General features: G+C 39.1%; 3 protein-coding genes across 4 annotated transcripts in view; 2 read left to right on the top strand and 1 right to left on the bottom strand.

The window, feature by feature from the left end:
* Nucleotides 1-815: 815 nt before the first annotated feature.
* wsb2 (WD repeat and SOCS box containing 2) lies at nucleotides 816-8,533 on the top strand. The gene is made up of 9 exons (XM_039803385.1): nucleotides 816-1,081; nucleotides 1,267-1,435; nucleotides 2,248-2,450; nucleotides 2,554-2,685; nucleotides 4,003-4,103; nucleotides 5,965-6,161; nucleotides 6,683-6,772; nucleotides 6,892-7,008; nucleotides 7,898-8,533. The coding sequence occupies exons 1-9, from the start codon at nucleotides 1,042-1,044 to the stop codon at nucleotides 8,109-8,111; spliced, it is 1,263 nt and encodes a 420-aa protein (XP_039659319.1). The 5' UTR covers nucleotides 816-1,041; the 3' UTR covers nucleotides 8,112-8,533.
* Nucleotides 8,534-9,065: 532 nt separating this feature from the next.
* Nucleotides 9,066-15,380, bottom strand: rfc5 (replication factor C (activator 1) 5). The gene is made up of 11 exons (XM_039803690.1): nucleotides 15,208-15,380; nucleotides 14,444-14,508; nucleotides 13,945-14,081; nucleotides 13,744-13,823; nucleotides 13,538-13,611; nucleotides 12,826-12,985; nucleotides 12,249-12,330; nucleotides 11,028-11,157; nucleotides 10,219-10,296; nucleotides 9,650-9,704; nucleotides 9,066-9,519 (listed from the first exon to the last, which is right to left on the bottom strand). Exons 1-11 carry the CDS (start codon nucleotides 15,252-15,254, stop codon nucleotides 9,420-9,422), a joined length of 1,008 nt encoding a protein of 335 aa, XP_039659624.1. The 5' UTR covers nucleotides 15,255-15,380; the 3' UTR covers nucleotides 9,066-9,419.
* A 2,635-nt stretch (nucleotides 15,381-18,015) lies between these two features.
* ksr2 (kinase suppressor of ras 2) overlaps nucleotides 18,016-22,754 on the top strand; it is a 103,919-nt gene continuing 99,180 nt past the window's right edge. The window contains exon 1 of one of the 2 annotated variants that reach the window (XM_039803687.1): nucleotides 18,016-18,704. In XM_039803687.1, coding sequence (XP_039659621.1) covers nucleotides 18,531-18,704 — 174 coding nt within the window. In that variant the 5' untranslated portion in view covers nucleotides 18,016-18,530. The remainder of the gene's footprint in view (nucleotides 18,705-22,754) is intronic. The other variant, XM_039803689.1, reaches the window with a different exon arrangement.

Below are 22,754 nucleotides of genomic sequence, written 5' to 3'. Positions count from 1 at the left end.
GCACTAAAATTGATCAAAAATATTCCAAGTGGATGTCAACACTTAATTCAAAGTGATCATTCTTTTCCAAGTAAAATATTTAAAGCCTGTATGCCATTTTAATGGCTGCACCATCACATCAAATGGAAATGTTCTATGTTTAAATAATAATAATAAATAATCCATGCAGCAGCTTTCAGTGAACTCAAAGACTCTTTAAAACATAGAGATATAAAAAATACAAGGCAATGTTATTTCACACACATAGGCAATTGCTTTTATAATAAATTACAACATGGGCATAAAACAGTAAAATTATAAAACCAAAAATAAATACAAGATTGGTCAAGATGTAAGTGTAACGTAATGATGTTAAAGGCAGTGGGGAATACAATAATGATAATGATTGAAAGGACATACTTGGACATCATCTTAATTTTTTTTTTTAAATATATTTTATATTTATATTTTTTTAAATCGTAGTAGGCTATGCAGCATTTGTTATTGTCTTGACGTCTATGATTGCTTTTTTGTACATGGTTTTGGTAGTAGTTGAAGTTAAAATAAAATAAAGTAACACACTTTTCTGTAATTCAATATGTGATCTTGGCAAGAAAATAAAATGTATATTCCTAATTTCAACTATCTGAGCTGACCATCATATTTTATTAATTACATCACTGGATGACATCCTACGTGTTTATAAACCGTGGAAACCAAAAGGGGTTTGTTAGCATGCATTATCATTTAATGAATAGAAGGGGTGCGGCATGGCTTTGAGGTTACGTAATAAAAGAAAAACGTGACTACATTGGACGACGGTGTAGCCAATGGTACAAAGTGACTTAGACAGCCGGAAGTCAGCTGAACATTTTGTTTCCTACTCGCACATTTTTCACATAGCAAACGCTATCACAGGTACAGGTAGGCCACAGCTCTCTCTCTCTCTCTCTCTCTCTCTCCGGACAAAACTGTGTTTTGCCTTCGTTGAAATGGACGACTGGAGTCAAACAAGGAGGACACATTCAGGAAGTTAAAGCGAATAATGTGAAGAAAGAAACGATGTGCTCCACGGGAACCAAAGCGGAGCTGCAACAGACATGTAAGTCCCATATTCTGAGTGGTATCTGAGCTAGGTCATCCTGTTATTGCAGCGTTCCGTAACTAGGCAGCGGTAAACCTCCCGAGGAAAACGCACAACCGAGCCCTGAAGGTGGTTTGATAATAATGTGGCGGAGCTCGTGAAGAATAATCCTTTTAGCTTGCCTTTATTCCGTCCTCTTCCAGTGTCCGAGCCAGCTCTTGTCCTGGAGCTGAAGACCAGGCGTCCTCCGTCCTTGGAGGGCCGGGCGGGATGTGAGACCTGGAGCGTGGACTTCTCCCCGGACGGAGCCTGGTTCGCCTGGTCGATGGGACACGGGATCGTCTGGGTGGTCGCCTGGCCTCTCGACTCCGAGTAGGTTGACCTGTACATTTAATCCACACGCGATGCATTCAGGTGTCCCTCGTACGTTCGGGCTGGAGTGAAAAGGATAGGAGTGGAACATGGTGCCTGTTTATCCGTGGAAGAAATCAAGCCACATAGACATGAAACAAACATTAATTTATGCTTGACTTTCAAAGACCTATTATGACTCAAAGTAAAGAATGATATACCCTAAATATGACCATAGAATAATACCTTTTTGCTTTGCAGAATTTGTCAAAAATATAATATGCTAAAATGACTGTCACCATCAGTGTCTGGGCTGGTTTTTATATCCTGGAGACCCAAAGTGTTACAGATAAACAAAGCTGTGTGCAATAAATTGTCATCGAGTAAATAAAAAAGTTTTCTGCACATTTAGACCGAAGCAAAGATCAAAAACTGTCATTATGAAAATAATTGGTCAGTGGGGGAAAATGCCATGGTGCAATAGAAAGACATTTTGAAATAAAAACTGCTGGAATTGAATAAAAATGTGCTGCAATAAACTCTGCTGTGGTGAAATAAGCAGGTTGGAAATAACATTTCATTACAATGAGCAGATTTAAATATTTTTTGGATTATTTCACAGTTTCATGACTGTATCACATATTGTGTTTGTATTGAATCGCTAAACAATCACTGTTGGGTATGTTCATCTTTTGTAATTCGGATTATGACATTTCCAACAGCACTTAGATGCATCATAATTTAATCACCTGCTCCAGCTTCACACCTGTCTTCTACATTTGAGTTTTTTTTTTTTATGGTATCTGCATTCTTGATGCTCTTCTCACCCACAGAGACAGTCAGAACGGAGAGACCGACCGAGGAGACAAGAGCTTCAGCTGTGGTCATCCAGTGTGGGGCCTCGCCTTCGGACCCAGACCTCCAAAATCAGCTGCAGCGCCCCGTCCAGCTAAAACATCATCAAAGTGGAACAAAAGCCTGCTTCTGGCCACAGGTTTGGAGAACGGCGTGATCAAAATCTGGAATGTGTTAACAGGTGAGGTCTTTATTTCTGCTGCTGAGGATGTTACCTGAGCTGTCTTTAGATGTTACGAGTCCCTTAAGGCTGATTTTGACATGCTTTTTTTATGCATTCTCAGGTGATGCTGTATTTGATCTCCATGGACACGAAGGTGTTGTTAGGGACCTGGTCTTCCCTCAGAACGGGACGCTCACACTCATATCATCTTCTCGGGACAAGACATTGAGAATTTGGGACCTGGCTCAGAAAGGTTTGTGTAGTTTTGTTGTGTATTTTATTTTTATGGATGTAAAGTCCAGACTCGCCACTTCTTCAACAACTAAATCCTTACGGCAATTAGCAAATAATTGTTCAAGTTTTCAGAAGAGTAATTTTTTCACCCCCGCCTTGTGCTAACATAATATTGAGTGGTGTTCACAAACAATCGTTGCTGATATGACTCTTAGTGTTTACTTATCAAAATGCAATGCAAACATACTGTTGCATGGCTAAATAGTGTAAGTAGATAGTTGTTTACATTCAGGGTGGATATATCTAAAGAACCATTACATTATGAGATATCGTCTGTACATTTGCATGTTTATCCCATTAACTAACTAGTGTACATTACATTACTGTAAACCTTTACCCAAAGCATACCATATGTTTTTATATTGATTTCCAACCTTTCAGGCAGCCAGTGGTTTTATTAAAGGCCAATTAGGAATGAGAATTGGTAATTCATTTAATGGTAATCCATTCCAGAACATTTTTTTTTTTTTTTTTTTTTAAACAGTTTTTGTCTTGTCAAAGTAACATAATCATCAAGCTGTTTTGAAAAAAAAAACTTGTTCTTGTTGGTGTGTTCAAACGCAGAGGGGAAAAATCTGACATTCAAGCATTCTTATAATTTCACAAATTAGGATAAGGTCCACCTTGCCTTTTCCGAAGCTGTCAACTGCATCTAACACGAATGATATTTCCAGCTCAAATCTTTAGTAATCCTGAAGCTACCAATATCACATTTATGGTGTACATGTTTCCATATTACTTGTGCTCAGTTTTTGGTTCACCAACAACATTGCTCATGAACACATTAATTTTTGGCAGCTGACTAAATTGTACAATGTCGGAGCATGCTTTAACGCATCAACGTTGAACTGTCCCTTGTCAAACATTAAAGCCATTAGTTACCAAACAGGTTTCAAGCTCCTGCAAACTGAATTTCATACTGTATATAAATCATACTGTACTTGATATCGACTGAAACCAGTGGCTGCCTGGAATGTTGGATATCATTCTGGTATGCATTCATAGACCGTGGGAAATACGCATTTACAGTGTGGAATTTCAGTTTTTAAATCCTCAGTTACACAGAATGTGTATTCATCACTTCACCTCTGTGTTTTGTCACCGTGCAGTCCAACTGAACTAAAGCTCCTGTTTGAATGTAAGAGGTTAAAGCAAACACATGTTCATGTTTCCACCACTTCAGAAGCTGATTGTGTGAATGTTGTTTTGTATCCAGTGATGGTTTTGTTGTGTGCCTCATTTACTTCAGTTAGACTTTGTATTCTGTCTGCTGAAGGTAAAAAGGTGCAGGTGCTTTCTGGCCATAAAGACTGGATCAGCTGCTGCTGTGTGTCATCAGACTGCAGCATGATTGCGTCCGTCGGTAGATTTGACAGAGTGAGTAATATCAATTATTTTTATTTATTTTTTATTGTTTTTATATTTTTTAACAGACAAACACAATTGAACAAGAACAAAAACCCTCTCCCACCCCCCACCCTCTGCAGTCTCGAGAAGAAGAAGAAAAAAAAAAAAAAAAGAGTAATATCATTTTAAAGTATGTTGTTTCACATTCAACGCAAAGCCAGACATTGCAACACAGAAACATAAACATTTGCATGACTGAATGATCCCGAATGACTTTATTCTTCATATATAAATGTATCTTTTTGTGCATGTGTTGTTTTTATAGTTTTTTATTTATTTATTTTTTTTAATTTATGTGTAGACAAAACTACAATACTTCTAAATGTCTAAGCTGTCCGAAATCTTACTAACAGAACAAAGCTCTCTTTTATCCATCTTTGTCCATCTTTGTTCCACCAGTAACGATAATTGTGCAAAAGGGGCAAATATTTAGCATTTCAGTAGACTGGGACACTCTTTTCTGATTCAGGATGACAAGAAGTGACATTCTTTTGACATAATCCTGGATCAAGTTAATTTGTAAAGGACACTCGAATGATTTTTTTTTTTTTTTTTTTTTTAAACCTATGCAAAGAATTATTTTGCAAAGAATTTCAGCTTTTACAAGCTTTTGGTCCTGAAAGTGAAGGTCCAGATGGGAAGTTACATTTAGCTTTAAGACATTTCTTTCCAGTGCAGTTTGCTTGTAAGTGCGTTTGGCTAAGTCTGTTGCTCCAGAGCATGCAGTGATCTGGTTCTCTTCATCTGCTCTTGTGTTTAGTTGTTGTAAGCCTGACAAACACTTTAGCAGTTGGATTCTTTTGTTCTCTTGGTTCTGAGGCATTTGGGGCACTGGGAAGCTCTTCCCACTCGTGTAAAACTGCTAGTTTCACACCTTCTCATTTGCAAAAAAAAAAAAAGTAGACAGCTTAACATTGTTTACAGTTTTTGCCCATTGCAATTGTTACGGAATGTGGCTCTTTGTGCCAAAACTCTTCACACAAGCCAAATAAGACACAGCACTTGGAGATAAATATCTCACTACTATGTCAAGATGAAACTCTGCAATCAAAAGGTAACAATCCTTTTTCAAAATGCAAAGCAGCAACAACCCACTGATGTACTTTATACAAAACACTGCTCTCTTTACTACGCTGGATACCTGTTTTCTCATACAGGCTTCTGTGAAAGATTGTTTCAGGACAGAACATCTACTTAGATTTCAATGAACGCAAAAATAAAAAGGCTTCAGAAAAAGATATGCAGTTTATTTTTTCCCATTGCAGGTTTCTAAACAAAAAAAATACAGTACAGCAATAAATACAATAGGTTACTGTAAGCAATACTAATAATTGCAGTAAAATTATACAATGGTAAATAAAAAACATAGTTTATGGATTCTGCCTTCTGCCAGGGTTTGGCCTCCTACTCCTCTACCTCTTCCTCTCGCTCTCACTGCCTCCATGTTCGCAAAGTTCTCACAAAAGAGGTGAGCTCACTAAGGTCTATTCGTAGTGCTGAGGCTCAGACTGACTGGTGTTCAATTACTGTCTAGTGTTGCCAATTTCGGCAAAAACTGTAATACCAGACTTAAAGATCACAATCGCACTTTAAACTGTTTTGCTGCGTGCTCCAGCCTGCCCTGTTGACTTTCACTGAGTCAGTACATCACTGAAAATCGAATCACCAGATTCTCTGGCATTGCAAAGTCTGCAGTAAATACCCCAGGGCAGACTGATTGCGAGCCCGGTCCTTGACTGAATGTACACAAATTATTCCAAATTAAAAAAACTGCAATCCGTATGACTCCGTATGAAGACTCATTAACCCGTTGTGATTTTACTTTCATCAGATGGTGTGTCTGTGGAGTCTGCGGTCATATACGTTCATCAGGAACCTGTCAGGAGGGACCCACAAGACCTTGTACCTCCTGTCTTCCTGTGACTTTTCTCCTGACGGGGCGGTGCTCGCCACCGCAGCCTTCAGTGGCTCCAGCTGGTGGATCGACCTCTGGGACCCGTACACTGCAGAGAAACTGGCCACTCTGCTGTAAGTTTACACCTTACTTACGCTTTCAGTCTCAAAATGTACTGAATATTTGGTACTGTAAATGAAAAGCATGCGTGTTCCTAAAACTCATATCCCGGACCTTCACATGGGTGGCAAATGCATCTTGGCCTGCACTTTTTTTTTTGACACCCATGACAACAATAAATAGCATCTCCAGTACTTTTGGTAAAAAGTTTTAAATACAAAACTTGATTTTGCTCAAAGAAATTGGATTTGGAGTTTCATTTTTGATAGTTATCACCAGGACTGTGCAAATTAGTTTCAAAAGTTTGAAACTGGGAACCAAACGCATCCTACACTTCACTGTCACTGTTTACATCTGATGCACTGAAATGCATGTGTCCATGGTGTCCTATGTCTTGTGCAACCTGTTTTCTTGTTTGTATATAATATGAAACTGAACATCCAAGTCTTAAGCATTAAGGATTTCTGACTATGGTAGGGCACTACATAGTGGGGGCACTGTCATCCTTAAAAACTCCTGTATCTTTTGTTCACAGTGATTATGCTGAAGACTACAGGCAAAAACAAATCTCAGCAATACAGTTCTCTCCCAACGGTTTGCACTTGGCGATGGTGACTGACGACAGGTGAGTAGTTTATCAGCTCCATCTCGTACATCTTTTATATGATGTCATCATGTAAATGTTTCTTACACTGGACAGAATGTTTTATTTTTTTTAATTAGACTGATGTGTTGTGTTAACAGGGCTCTCCGGATCTGGGAGCCGGGACAGAAAGGCATGGTGATGCAGACGAAAGTGGACCGAGACTCTAATGGACTCTGCTGCAATTACCATCCTCGAGGGGGAGTGGTCGCCACAGGGTAAAAAACACCCTTTAAAACATCCCTCACAATTTTTATTTATTTGATATTAATATAGGCTTTAAAGATGGATTTAAAAATAACCATCATCTCACATCACCAAACAATTGCGACATCATTTTAACCCACTTACACTTGCAATTTTCAGCGTAAGCAAGATATATCCCTTCCTAGTTGGTGCGTGTTTTCTTACCTTGCAGTGCATTAAGCCCTCTTGGCCGACGTATAACTATAACATTAACCATCCCCTCTTGCATTGGTAGAAGTATTCAGATCCTTTACTTTAGCAAAAGTACTACATAATAATACCACTGTAAAAATACTCTGTTACAAGTAAAAGTCCTGCATTGAAAATGTTACTTAAGGTGGCTGGGTTGGATCATCGGGTAGAGCAGGCGCACATACTGAGAGGTTTATGCCTTGACGCAGAGGTCCAGGGTTTGAATTCGACCTGTGATGATTTCCTGCATGTCTTCCCCCTCTCTCACCTAGCTGTCCTGTCAATTAAAGGCGGAAAAGCCCCCAAAAAATAATCTTTAAAAGAAAAAGTTTAAGTAAAAATGTACTTAAAGTATTAAAAGTACTAAATGCAGAAAAATCCAGTTCTGTGTTTATTGGTCTAATCATGTCAGCTGGACTTGTACGCCGTTATATTGTTGGGTAGTTTAATTTATAATAAAACATATTTTTAGAACTACACGTGTTTTGTGTGCAAAAATCTTAATTTGTAAAGAAGCTAGTAACTTAATCTGTCAAATGAATGTAGTGACAATATTTCCATCTGAAATGTAGCAAAGTAGAAAGTGGCATGAAAAGAAAAGAAGTAAAGTACAAGTAACTCAAATCAGTAAATGTTTGGTTACATTCCACCACTGCCCTCTTGTGACAGAACCCGAGACGGCCACGTGAGGTTCTGGAGGGCGCCCAGGACCGTGCCCAGCCTGTGCCACCTGTGTCGATCCATCCTGCGCCACTCGGTCTCCACACACCAGATGGAGCCGCTGCCCCTCCCTAAGAGGATTCTCGAGTACCTCACTTACAGAAACATCCCCGACCGCCTAGCGACCTGCTGCTCCTCAGATGAAGAGGAGTGGCTTAAATAGGAACCTTACCCACAAGAACTGACATTTACAGCTAGTGATTGTCACGCACCACCTCATATTAATAATAACAAATGCCTTTTGTGTGCCGTTTTTTTTAGAGCTGTTTTCAAAGCTGGATTTGGCACAGGAAGCATCTCTTATTGTAATCTATTTTTGGATGCAACATTCCTACATTTAGGATTTCATTTATTGCACTATTACTGTATGATGATACACAAACTCAATGTTCACATGCTAATGTGACTTGAATATCACAATTTTATACTATTAATTTATTGTGTAAATATCAAATGTATATCTATTTCTAATTACTGCTCATCATAAAATGGCACATGCACTTCTACAGTACTGTACCTGCACATGTTAATATAAGAAAACTGGACCTATAGGAAATCATTTTATTAAACCGATTCAAACATGTACATGTCCAAGACACATTCTTACAGTTGTATATGGTGGTGTATTTGTAACATTATGGAATGTTTGAAACATTTCTTTAAAGTGCTCATATTATGCTCATTTTCAGGTTCATAATTGTATTTAGAGGTATAGAGGTAAGAGAATAAGTTTGTGGTTTAATTTTCAAAAAACATATTTTTGATTTACTGTATTGATGCAGCTCCTCTTTTCACCGTGTGTTGATCTCTCCGTTTGAGCTACAGAGTGAGACATCTCACTTCTGTTCCATCTTTGTTGGGAGTTGCACATGCGCAGTGCCTAGGTAAGGACTACTAGCCAGTCAGAAGCAGATTAGGAGTGCGTGCCACGCTAGCAGCTAGGCGAGCATTATAACGTGTGTTACAAAGTGACGTACCTTCGTCACGGAAGTAAAGGCTGGACTACAATAGAGCTGTTTGGAGCAGTTTGTGAACAGTGTTTTCTGTTGGAGATGGTAAGTCCCTTTTGGCTTGGACTTTTTCACTTAACATGCACAAAAAGATAATGGAAAAAGCATAATATGAACACTTTAATATATTTTCAATGGATGAATTGGTGACAGAAAATCGATCCTACGCTAGTAACTAGATTTACAGTTTTCCAAGTCCATAAGGATACATCTTTTTTTGTTACTAGAGTTGCAAACGACAGCCTTCCATTTTGCTCTGTTAGTATGCAGATGTGAGTGACTCAGATAGCTGCCAGCATTTGTTTCTTTGCTGTACGTCAACTCAGTGGAGCAGTGGTGGTGCATTTGTTTTCTTTCTAAATAAGCAAACCAGTTATTCCAACGATGTGTACTGATCAGAGATGGAAGTCACCAAGGAAATGGTGAAAAAGTTTCAGAGGGGGGTAAAGTGGTTGCTGTATCTATGAGGCCTCACTGACCACAAGGTCTCTCACTGCCTGGAAAGCTGCAACCATGGAGCTGAGCTGGATCTTCTCATCGGTTCCTGAGGCGAGTCGGTGTCTGAGGAGATGATGCACGATAAGTCCAAAAGCAACATTTTCCAACATCTGGATGCCTTCATTCTGTTTTAATTGCTTGTATGTAATGTAATTATTAATTTAGGAGAGGAAGCATGAGTGATCTCACTTACTCAATGTCAGCCAACTTGATGAGCAGACCTATCCGAATGGCTGGAGGAAAGTCCACTGTCAAAGGGGGAAAAGAATAATTCAGATACTTCATCTTAGACAACACTACTGAAAGATTTTGAAGTTGCAAAAAAAGACCAACACATACTAACCCTAAAATAAAACAAACTCAGAAAAAAAAAAAGTCCATTATTTCCCACGGGTCATTATCTTAAACCTTTGCTAATAGTGGACAAACAGCCGACTATACTGTGCGAGCAATACATAAATCATATCCAACAGTCAAAATTAAGATCTGGTGTTTCTACAGTTAGACACTTTCAAGTCATGTGAGAGTCAATACATACGCCACCTACACATCTTAAGGTGGTTAGTAAAAGCCAAAAGAGCTAAAAGGCATCTAAATGGAGAAATATTAAACACCAAAATCCTCCTCAGAGAGAAGTGGGATTTAACTTACACTAATTGCCTTTATATGGAAAACTTATTTAAAAACACACCAACATAGTACCTGGTTTTACAAAATATAGACACAGTATATTTCCCTGGGAGACCTCTGCAGTGGCCTTACCTCTGTGTATGAGCAGATGAACCTCGGTGAGGATATCATGCAGGGCCAAACCTTTCAAAGTCTTCAACTCAAGGATTTCTGAGTCAGGAGTTAAGGAGTTGCAAAAGCAAACTGAACTGGTGTTAGTCGGTGTCACTGCGTTACATCTTCAAAAGTTTAGCCAATCAAATCCCGAAACCTCATTAAATCACGCACAACTTGTAGAGCATATGATGTTGCAATGGTCGGCTATTTGAGGGTCCTGTTTGAAATTGAGTTGTTCAGAGTTTCTGCAGGTTTCACCAGGTCAAATTTAAGGCTTTTTAAGACCTTTATGAATGAAATTTAAGACCTTTATCAACCAAGCCCTAAATTCAGTTTTTTTCCAGCAAAATTAAATTTGGACTAGCGAAAGAAAAAGCTACAACACCACAGAATAAATAAAAAGAACATTAGAAGTAGTGTTGCATGGACAAAGGAAAATTAAGACCTGTTAAAAATTATTCAAGACCTAGAACACACTTCAGTGAATTTAAGACTTTAAAGGCCTGAAAATTAGATTTTGAATTTTTAGACTTTTTAAGACCCAACGGAAACCCGGTTATTAACTGGCAGATTTAATAATCACTTAGCTACAGCTAGCTTCTATCAAGCATCAAAATACAGCAACTCCAAGATGTTTAGCTTTTTCTGAATTGTACAGAATAATAGTAAACACACTGATTCACATTTCACAAGATGGAGAAAAAAATGCTATTAAGTTATAGGAAACAAATGTAGACCAATTCTACAACATTAAAGCTTCCTAAATGAATAATCCTGAAGGATACGCTTGTATGCTGTGGTGAAGTCTTTGTTGAGGGCCCAGTCGAGGATGTTGGCTATATCTGAGCGGAGGGGGTGCCCTGTGCAGGTGTACACTGTGTCCTCTGTCACCTTCCCGTACGCCATATTGGTGCTCTAAAAAAAAAAAGTTAGGGATGTAACGATACACTCAACTCACAATTTGACACAAGATTTTAGGTCAACGACACAATTTTCACATTTTTAAACAGAAAGAGCTGCAGACAAATGACTGAAAATTAGTCCTTTATTTACTCCTTTACTCATCAAAAGTGAAACTGAAATTGTGTTTTATCTTCCCAAATCAGAATAACTAAATGAATGGGGGAAAAAAAGAAATCTCTTTAAATAAATACTGAAGACGGAAACTAAGTTTCCAGCCACTTGTCAATCGAATTATCTGTAGTTCGGTAAAAAAAAAACTCATGTGAATAAAGCCGCTGCACGTGTTTTTCCATCCAACGGCTTTTAAGTGATTTAAAACCTGTGCGTAATGACGTCACATTCTGTTTTGCGGTCAAATTGTTGATTTGAGACATTTTATGGTGTTTGCATTCATTTTCGCACTGAATCACAACATTCAAACAAACATTTGCGAACAAAGTTTTGCTAGATAAAATAGATTGTGCCGTCTACCTACATATGAAGGTATGTACAGGTGCGTCTGTTTAACCATAAAATGACCCTTAAACTTAAAATTGCAACTCATTATGTATTCGGCAAATAACGTTTCCATCAGCGTTTATCGCATAAGCTGTATATCGATCAAAGGAAAATCCAATGAGACTGAACATATAAACTTTGAGTCGATATCCATGAAATTCAACTGACTTTTATTGTTTCCATAAGGCATTTTTTATTCAATATCACTTAATTTGCATAAAAACGTGTGGATGGAAACATAGCTATAGTCACATCTGAAGTCAAACAAGTGAAATCAAAAGTAGATTATGCCCTAAGACGTACATTTATAAAAAGAAAAAAATCTCAACCCGTTATCGTTACACAATTCATATCGATTTATAACCCATTCACGATGCATCATTACATCCCCTACGGTGAGTACTTTTTCCTCTTCTACATCATCATAATGTAATAACAAGTGTAATGCATTTATTTTTCAGCTGTTTTAAAACCACAATATGAATGAAAACACTGACACTTCAGCGCCACGGGGAACAATGATCAAGAGGAGGTTTAGGTCATACCTGAAGTATGTTGAGCGATCTTCTCATATCACCTGATGATAAGGTCACAATGGCCTTCATTCCACCTGGATTTATGTCAATACTGCCACAAAAACATTCACTTTTTCAATGAAAAGTCAAATCAATGTGAAGCTAAAGTGTGTGACATGCATCATATTTAAACAAAAATGCATTATTGTCAAACTGCGATGCCTTTGTATAAATACCACACACGGGAAACATCATTGATTTTACACTACTGGTATATAACTAACCCAAATAGAGGCTTATTTTATCATTAACCATATTGATTGCTGTTACAAAGAGGATATGATTTTTCTGTCTTTCCTTCTTAATTAGTCAACTACTCACTTTTTTAAGTCACACTCAGTTACAGACAGAAAAGTAATGGAAAACATGGTGAGATTTGTCCAAAAAGTAACAGCTCCTTTTCCTTTTTGTGCCGTGAAGCAATTTCGCTTTATGCTGCAAAATAACAACAGGTTTTATAAAAACCCAACACACAGCACCTTGAAATCCCTTCTACCTCAGATTTTTTCAACAGTAGATGGAGAAGAAACCTTCACAACACACTCACCTCTCCTGCTGGACTACATACTCCAAACGAGGGATCATCTGGTCCGGGGAAAGCGGGCCAAAGCGAAATCTTGTGCATCGCGACTGCAGAGCTGGGATGATCTTGGACAGGTAGTTGCAGATCAGGCAGAATCGAGTGTTTTCTGTAAACTTCTCAATCACTGAGACAGAAAGAGACGGAGAGAGGGAGGGAGAGAAAGAAAGAAAGAGAGAGCAGGAGAAACACGTTAGAAAACAAAGCAACTAAGAAATGTGAAAAATACAATGTTGCATCTCAGAAGCCAAAATTAAAATGCCATCAGCTCTGACATATCTCGGGTCTTCTCAAAGTCCTCTTTACAACTTATTTTTAAAACCTAGGGACAGTCAAGTCTTTAAAATGAATTTTTTACTTCTTGCTGACAACATCTACACTTCCCACGCCTTCCTGCATGTCACAGTTATGTTACTTCACCAAGAAACAACATGTTTGTAGGTGATGTTTGATAGATCACTCAAGCTTATGCCATAAAAACAACTATGGTTAGATGAATTTCACAAGACAAAGTGTTCCAGTAAATCAATACTTAAAACCAAATCTTGTATTGCTTTTTAGAATAATTATCAGGGTGTACAAGCAGATATGCTGTTATTCACCAGTAGCCAAATTGTCTGGCTGCTCAGTGAGCCGTATGGCTCACAGTGGGCAATGCCCGGCCGAACAGATGGCTTACCTCGCCGCAATGCATTCTGGGCATCCTGGGTCATGGCATCGGCCTCGTCCAGTATCACCAACTTGAAACCTTTCCTGGAGGACAAGACGGATGGACGAAACGGCAGCAGTTTAAACAATTCCCCATGCAGTTATAGATTGTAGATAACATGCATTTCTGAATAGAACGTATGTGACAAGTGTTGTAGATTGATTTTTTAGTCTTACTTGAAGATGGTCCTGGTGCTGGCAAAACTCAGAACGGGACCTCGTACAACATCAATACCTCGGTCATCTGATGCGTTTAGCTGTAAAACAAAATTAGTAATCAAATCAAAGAACCACATGGTCCTGTCGCTATACTACAGAAGATGTAAAGTGAAAAGAGAAGCCCAATAAACCAAATGTTTGTAATGAGTTGTAGTGCACCTCCAACACCATGGAGTTGAATTCTTTTTCCTTGTACAGCTGTTTGGCACAGGCGAGGATGGTGGAGGTTTTGCCCGTTCCAGGGGGGCCATAGAACAAGAGATGGGGAAGCTTGTCCTCACTAATAAACTTCTGGACTGAAGAGATGAAAACCAGTTGTAAAAACAAGGAAACTAAATGAACAGTCTGAATATGACCTGGTCCTTTTGAATGCTATTATTCATTTGAAACATGAGGACAATTGTTGCTTCCTTACTGTTAATAATTAATGTTACTTACAGTATGACTATAGTAAACAACAAAGACAAGCATCAGCAACACTGACAGACAGCAGAGAAAGTGATCCCAACAAAAGGTTTATGAATTTAGAAAAATAATGATCTTTCTTACAACTGGGTAATTCACATGTATGTACCATTAAGTGTTACTGATGAACCCTGTTGTGCGGGACCTTTAGGAATGAGGATTATATGTTTATTCTGGCAGTCCACATACTTACTGGTGCTTAGAATATCTTTGTGTGAGATCAGATCATCAAGTTTCTGTGGTCTGTATTTTTCAACCCTGGAATATGGAGCAGAAAGACATGGTCCATTAATATTGTTATTATCAATAATAAATATTTCTACTTGCTATATTACTAATGCTTGCAACACCGTAAATACAGCACAAGTGCACTTACATAAGTAACTTTAAATAACATTAGCAACTTTTTAACACCGAAAGAAATCATTTTCTGCATAACGTTACTGGTGTGACGTTAAACTACAGAACGAACTTTATTAAGAGTTTGTCTATTTTAAACCATCTTAGTCATAGGTTTGGGTACATATACAATTATTTATGACCTGTTAGAGACTTCAAATTGTTGGGGTACCGCTTACTATATTTTGCACCATGCACCAATTTATCAAACAAAATGTCAACTTTATAACCGTTTCACACTGGACGCAGCAACATTTCCGGTGAGCCAGTTGGTTCAGGTGGCAACAAGGCAACGCTAGATGCATTGACTAGTTATTATTATGTAAGCCGAATTAAAGAGAAGCTCACTTGGCTCAATATGCAGTATTCGTTTTAAACGTATGAGTAATATCTAAATCCATTTATAACTACCAGAAAAGCTAACGTTAGTACATATAACGTTACAAGCAGCGGCGAGATGAACCTTCAATCCATGTTTGTAACATTAGCTAGGTAACGTTACGTTAGTCAGCTAGCTAGCACTATTTCAATCTGTGTGATACACGTCTTTCAACTCACCATGGTAAGTTTCTGGCCTGTAACGGCACTTTACTTGTAGAAGTCATGTTTCCCGTGAACTGTGAATTTAGCTCCAAGCTGGGTTAAATTATTACTTTTAGAGTTTTAAGCACTTTCGCTCTGGTGGCTGTGTTTGGCGCGCTCCACAACAAAAACGTGCGTCAAACGTCACGGCGTACAACAAATCGGATCACTTAGCCAGTTCATATGGGCGGGGCTTCGGTGACATGAATGCCCACTGTAAAAAGTGTATGAGGTATGAAAATATGCCTACATAAAATGTCACACATTTCTAGTATTGTAGCCTAAACAATGCATGCACGTATCTTTTTTCACTTCGTAAATACATTTCTGGAACAAATGTATTTTTGAAAACATTTGATATAATGCTGTTAAAATTAAAATCATTAAATCAAGAATCAGCTAAATATGCTGTTCTATCTTTTAAAGACTTTCTCGCTCTACCAGCCCGTGTTTTCAGCTGGACCCAAGCTGTCTGGAGTCTTTGCAGGAGATGCATAAGAAAAGTCCTAAAAATGTCCCACCAGTGTCCCCCCTGCCTCATGGGAGATGACATTGCTGTGTAGAGTTTAGATTCCCCCCCGAATTTAGTTAGGCCCATAAGAGATTGATTTCCTTTTATAAAGAATTTTACAAGATAATTCCATCACTGTTAGGATCAGTTATGGTTCTGAGAAATGATACAACAATTCTGTAGGCTTGTCTTGGCCTAAACATACACACGTCTCTAGGTTTTACTTCAATTTAAAGCAATAAAGCCCATTACTACCCCTCTTAAATTAACTTTGCTTCACTTAAGTCCTAAATGAACTTTTTTCTCATTTAAATTCTTAATTCAAAATTATGTGAAAATGCCAGTTCAAGACACAAGAATGAAAAAAGAGGGCCTCACAGTCTAAGAGTTTGTTTAGGCCTGATACAATTCATCAAAACCTGTCTAGTGTCTGATTCCCTACAACAGGTCAGGTATTCAATTATCTAGCCTAAGTTTTGCTTTTAGCAAATTGATGAAATTATAAAGACAATGTTGCACACACCTTTTCCCGCTAACTTTAAATGTATTTTCAGTTATGTAGACAATAGTTTGCAATGCAACAATCGTGTGACGGCATATTCATATTTTTATAGGCTACATACGTGTGTGTGTGTGTGTGTGTGTGTGTGTGTGTGTGTGTGTGTGTGTGTGTGTGTGTGTGTGTGTGTGTGTGTGTGTGTGTGTGTGTGTGTGTGTGGGGTGGTCTAACTGTTTGCCAATCACTGCTCATGCACACGCATTCATTCTCTCTTGTGGGGGGAGGGGCTTAGGAGAACGTTTTGGGCTTTACCTGAAAGGGGAGGGGGACTGAAAAGTTGTCTATGTTCAAAATTTCAAAGTCCTGGATCTTCACAATCCAACCTACAGCACCTTTTAAAGGTTTTTTTTAGGCCTGAAAGCATCCAGTACAGAAAAAAACAAATTAAAGTCAGAAAAAAACTCGAGAGTAGTCTACAGAGGAAGAAAAAAGAACATAATAAGACACACAACAAAACAAAGCCAGTCACACAGATACACCAGAAAGCAATCACACATTTCTAAAAAGGTTAGAAAATAAAAGTTAAAATTCATCAACATTGTATGAGAATTTCAAGCTTCAAATATTTTGTCAATACATTTTAAAAGTTGAAAAGTAAAAAAAAGGAATGAACACACATAGGCTAGAAACGGTGTGCTGTAGGAGTGTACCCATACCTGTCAAGTAGGCTATCCCGTTTTGGCCGGGAAAGTCCCGTATTTTACCCTTCTTTCCCGCCGTCCTCCCGTATTAGTATTTTCCCGTAAATCTCCCGTATTTTAACCTGCGTTATTAAAAAATAATACCCCGGGTCCGAGCGGAGTAAAAAAAAAACATTCCCAATCTGAGCTCTGTCACTAGCCTCGCGATAACTGCCACATGCAGTAGCCTACTACAGGTACTGTAGGTGGCAGTTGTCGCGAGTTTAGTGTGTGAGGTCAGATGATGAGAGACGGATGATGGACGCTACGACAGAGACGGTGCGCTGCCAAAACTTATGAAGGCTTTACTATGCATTCCCCATAGCAATGCAAGTTGATAAAGGGTGTTTAGCATGGTACGAAAGAATGTTACAGAGAATAGGATGACGTTAGACAACAGAACTGTTTGCGCTCTACTCTCATGTAAACCACTCTGTAAACCACTCTGGCCCAGCCCACAAATACACTCCTTCCAAAACAATCTTAAAGAATGCAAAGTCTGCAACAAATTTATACAATAACTCACTAAAAGAGTAAAGAAAAGTTATGTGAAATGAAAAGAAAAACTGTAAAAGAAAAGCAATATGAAATGTGTGAATGAAAAGAATGTGTGGAATGAAAATAAAATGTAAAGACAAGCAATGTTATAAATTGTAAATGTTTTCAGAATTCTGCATCAAGTGGTGATTTTAGCTTTCTTGTACACCTGTCTTAAAATGTAAGGGATACTGGAGCTTGGTTGGGGTGGTGGGACTGCTTGCGGTGGGTGCCGGAAAAATTTCCCTTATTTTCAAATCCAAAACTTGACAGGTATGCACTGAGTGTACCTGTGTCCTAGTCCTTAGTACATATAGGCTAAGTGTGTGTAAAAATTATGATAATCGTACAGAGCCCCCCACCCGCTCCCCATCTTTCCTCCAAACATGTGAAAAGTGTTAGTTTTGCTCCTCACATAGGCCTGGAGAAATTGGTTAAAACAGTGAGCTAATCTCGCGAGAGCAGCCCCTCACGGCGGTGCCTGGGCGATGCGATGCTGTTGCTGTGGGTTTGATTGACAGGAAACATGTCGGTGTGGTGGGAGCGAACCGGGATGCAGCTGCTGCCAAGGGAGACAGGGAGTACCTGCATCCAGTCCACACATCAGCACCTTTGAAAACCACCAGGCTTCCCCCTCAATACGTCTTCTTCTAAACAGCTTCTCTTTTTTTTTTAAACATCCATTTCAAACGAAGGGGCACCCAATGGATGCTGTGGCAAACCGTGTCGTCCCGCTCGGTATCTTCATATTGTGTTTGATTTAGCCTACAACCGGAGACACCTTGATGAAACAGCAGGAACTACGAGGACTGTTGTTGCAATGGAGTCGACTCTCTCACGGCTGAAACCCCGTCTGTAAACCTACGAAATCTCGTTTCATGGCGTTCTGCAGGTTGCTCTGTTCCGTGGGCTTCTCCACATTTCTTTTCTGAATTATTTGTTGTTGTTTTTATTTCTTTTATTTTTTTTTTCAAAGTGCAAAGGGAAAATAACGACCACTGCTCGCAAAACTATGAACGAGGAGATGACAAAAAGCGAGGAGCAGCATCTTAGTTTGCAGAAAGCCTTGCAGCAGTGCGAGTTGGTGCAAAATATGATTGACATAAGCATTTCTAGTTTGGAGGGTTTACGGACCAAATGTGCCACATCCAACGACTTGACACAAAAAGAGATACGAACGCTGGAGGTAAGCACCATTTGAGCGAACTGACTGAATTTCTGCTGTGCATCTTCATCTAAATCTATACGGGGAGCTATCACCGCGTCTGTTATATTTCTAGGCCAATACTATGCATATTTTTCGGTGCCTTTTCAACGATAAACTGGTTTTCTGCTGTCGGTGTTGTCATTGCATACATGTGCACAGATTTCTGGTAAAGCCCACTGCTATCTGTTTTGTGCAGTGCAATAAACCAAGAGGCTACGGGGCTGCAGTGGGCTGTTATAGACTTGCGCATTCTGCAGGTGGCGGGGAGAGAAGGTGGCTCTTCTCCATCAGAATAATATCTGAGGCAGCCGAGGCCTATAGGCAGACCGTGTTTACAATCCATTACCAATGCCAGTTTGCGCATCTGTCCTCGCAGCGCATCCAGGCCCTGCTGTTATGCAAGGCGAGCAGATTACTGTAAGGTTTGCGAAATATCGTTCTCCGTTTAATTGGCCCGTACGGGGTATTCCGTAAATTGCGTTACGTAATGGCCATACTATCCCGGTGTTGTGGTTGAGATATCAGACTTGTCTGTTTTTAGACCACTTAAACCAGTCCAACGGCCCCCACCCCCTCCCCTTTACCAGTGCGAGACTGTTACGGGACATAAAATTGCCATAAAGTGCGATAAGGTCACTGGAAACTCACTATTGAGCACCACATACACAGCACAGCGTTAAGGGCCTGTAAGAATGTTGTGGCGATGCCTCGGGGCGATTAAAACAAATACCATTAAGTGCGATAACGCCATATACGACATAAACTCAGCACCGATAATCTGTGTACCATCAACACAAAGTTAAATCGCAGAGGGAATATAATTGAGAGATATTACATAAAAATAAAGTAGTCTGTTGTGAGTGCCACACACTAACCCCAACCCCACAGGAATATGAGGCTATATGCTATGTTATAACATATATAGCATGCTGTGTCTGAGCTATTAAGTGAAGTTTGCAAGTGTTGCACAGGCGGGGGACAGAACGTAATCCTAGAGGAGAGAGAACTAATATTAAGTAGGCTACAAATGTGCTGCCAGAAATGAGCAGGAGTGTGAAGATACATGTTCACTATGTTCCCTGAATGCCTTGCAAAGCATTGTGGTTACTGGATTTGTGGTAAGCATTCTTTTGTATGTTACAATATATTATTAGTAGCCTGACAGATCTTTGTGAATGGAATTTTTTAAACTAAGATTTGATTGATGAAGTCATGATTTGAACTTTTTGTGGAAAATGAGATAACAAAGAGATGGTTGGGGTTCTAGCTTTACCTTTTTTCCGGATGAATCCTTAGTTTTTTTTCAAAGTGAAAGTTAAGACATACCCGGATATTATTATCATTTTTTAAAATATTTTTTTTATAGAAAATACACATTGGCAATCTTAAAGCGTAAATGATCAGCATGTGCAGACAGGGGCGTAGCACCATATTCTGGACCCTGTAGGCATACGGGCCCTGTATACTGAGGCCCCCTTTCCCCCCCCAGTGTGACATCCCTGGGTGCAGAAATATCTGTACCTACTGTGCTATTCAGTGTTGAAAGGAGTCATAAAAGGGGGAGGGTCTTGTAACTTTACTTTTTGTCGATGGGAAAGTAGTCAGGCTTTTTGGGAAAGCAGAGGAGGGTCTTTTTTATTTTTTTCTCAACCTAAATTTATATTTAATTTCAGCCTTCCTTTGCAATGTTGTGAAAAGTTACATAAACATCACAAGACAAGGGTTTTTATTAATTTATAGTGTACATTATAAGTTCCATTAAAAGAAGTGATGGCAATATACATGCATTTGCAGTGACACCCATGTGGCTAAGGAGACCTTGAACTGTTGGTGCTGTAGATTGTTTGAATTGTTTTATGAGGCAGTATTTTTTGTATCAGCTCTACCAGACTGACATCCCACAAGCATGAGGGGTGATGTGAAACATATTTCTGGTGCCTGCAGAGGGCAGTAATGCAAGGCAGCAAACACAAGAAAACAATTGCAAGCTTGTGTAGACAGTAGGTTCCAAAACATTCACCACGATCTGCGCATCCAGGGTGGTGAAGAAAGGACAAGCAATTTGCGGTGACGGGCTACATCCCCTATTCCAGGCGTATGAGGTGCTGCCATTAGGCAGAAGATATAGGGTGGCGTCCTTACAAACCAACCGGGCTCGCAAATCATTTATTCCTACCAGCATTACACTACTGAATAAGTTAGGGAAAATAACTTGATCCTTTCTGTGTGATAATACTGCACTTTGGTATAATATTAAAATGTCACTGATGATGTTGCACCTTACTATTAGGGGTTAGTGGTCCTGTTGTTGTCTGTGGTCTGTTGTCTGTCTGTCTATCTGATGAGCTGTATGGTGCAAGATGAATTTCCGAAAGGATCAATAAATGTCTATCTATAAGTATTCATCTATTAATACCTGATCTATTGAATTGAATTTCGGGAATATCAGGAATAAGCATTCATTTGAAATCATGTTTTTGGCCTCTTGATGAATATAAAGTCCAATATTCACTTTACCTTACCTCTGGGGTCTCCATCAACTCCTGAGAAAAAATATCTGTCCCTTTACTCCGTTACATTCACCAGCTAGTTTCTTTATTGTTTCTCTGTTGTTTATTGCTGGGCAGGTAGCACGCAGTAGGCTTATCTCAATGCTATTCGGCTAAAAAACAGGTTCTGCAGCTGGAAACAGAGTTAATTAGTTTATAGCTTGTGGGCCTTTCAATGTAAGAATATTGAATACAGTTAATTCACAAGAGAGAGGACAGTCTAATCTTTCTCAAATCCTCTGAGTTGGAAAGGTGAGTTGCAGTCCTTGTTGTCCTAAACGACAAATGAGTTGTCCACCAGGGGTTTTCTTGAGGATCACAATGACGTCAGCCATACGTAAAGCCTTCCTCGTTAACCTGATCTGTATTGAGTGTGGTGTGTGTGGGAGATTCCTGTACAACATCTCTGTTTTACATCTTTATTATTAACCTAAAGGATCCAGATTGGGCCTCAGACACAATCTGTTAGAGGCGTTGAGCACTGACCTTGCTTTAGACAGAAGCTTTACCAAGAATAGCAGCCTATATCATTACCTGGAAGTGTTGTTGGTTTCCATTAATATAATTATGCATTGTTGGCAGTATCCCTTGTATACTGGAATGATCCACGCACATGATGAATGATGTGTTTTAGGCTTTTATAGCTATGCAGACACATGATGGAGTATGACATGTGATCCAATAATGTAATTAATTTAACAGAAAAGAAGGCAGGTCTAAACAAGTGTTATGTGTTATTAATTCTAATTGAAGTATATAAGACAGAATTTATGTTTATTTAAACAAGTGTAGCATCAGCTTTTGTTTTTTACTTCCAAGGTGGAACCATGGTATTTCTTACTGTAGCTTGGAAGGTTAAAGGGTTCATGTTTGTGCTTGAAGCAAACTAGGACTAGTCTAAAGGCACAAGTGTTTCTATCTGTTCCGAGTGGCCACACTTGAAAGGTGTATGAAAAGCCTCCTGGTAAAGCCTCCTCTTGCCTGAAACAAACTGCTGATCTTGTACAAAATGGGAATACGGGTGCTGTCAAAGTTCAAACCCTACCTTACTTTCACCTGTGACCAATTGCTGTTTAGAGTGGACATGATTGTCACATTGTCTGTCTTATTCTTCTTTTAAGTTGATATGGTGAAATTGTGAGCAAACAGTAAAGTTTACACTATGCTACCTGGCATATACGTCCAATATTCACTTTACTTTTATCTCTGTTTTTGGTCTCCTGAGGGAAATATGTGGCTTTTCAGTTGCTATATGCTACACTATGTTCACCAGCAGTCTGCTGTTTAGTGATGAGCAGGAAATGTGCAGTGTGTTTTTAAAGCTTTTTTTCACTGAAAACAGTTGCCTGCTGCGTTTGAAGTACACTATTAAATCATTGGAGTACAATTTTCACATGATTCTGCTTCAATACGATTTATTGGTCTGACTCTTGTTGATCTGTGGACAATCAGCTATGTCTAAAACCATTGTGTTCTTTGC

Source organism: Perca fluviatilis, chromosome 6, assembly GCF_010015445.1.
Source record: "Perca fluviatilis chromosome 6, GENO_Pfluv_1.0, whole genome shotgun sequence".
NCBI classification, from domain to species: Eukaryota; Metazoa; Chordata; class Actinopteri; order Perciformes; family Percidae; genus Perca; species Perca fluviatilis.
This window is presented reverse-complemented; position numbering and strand designations above follow the sequence as displayed.

Coding starts and splice junctions, on each gene's coding strand:
- wsb2 (XM_039803385.1), top strand. CDS start 1,042: ATGTGCTCCACGGGAACCAAAGCGGAGCTGCAACAGACAT. Junction 1,436..2,247: donor GCCTGGCCTCTCGACTCCGA/GTAGGTTGACCT, acceptor TCTCACCCACAG/AGACAGTCAGAACGGAGAGA. Junction 2,451..2,553: donor AATCTGGAATGTGTTAACAG/GTGAGGTCTTTA, acceptor ATGCATTCTCAG/GTGATGCTGTATTTGATCTC.
- rfc5 (XM_039803690.1), bottom strand. CDS start 15,254: ATGACTTCTACAAGTAAAGTGCCGTTACAGGCCAGAAACTTACCATG. Junction 14,509..15,207: donor CAGGCCAGAAACTTACCATG/GTGAGTTGAAAG, acceptor TCCATATTCCAG/GGTTGAAAAATACAGACCAC. Junction 12,331..12,825: donor TATGTAGTCCAGCAGGAGAG/GTGAGTGTGTTG, acceptor TTTTTGTGGCAG/TATTGACATAAATCCAGGTG.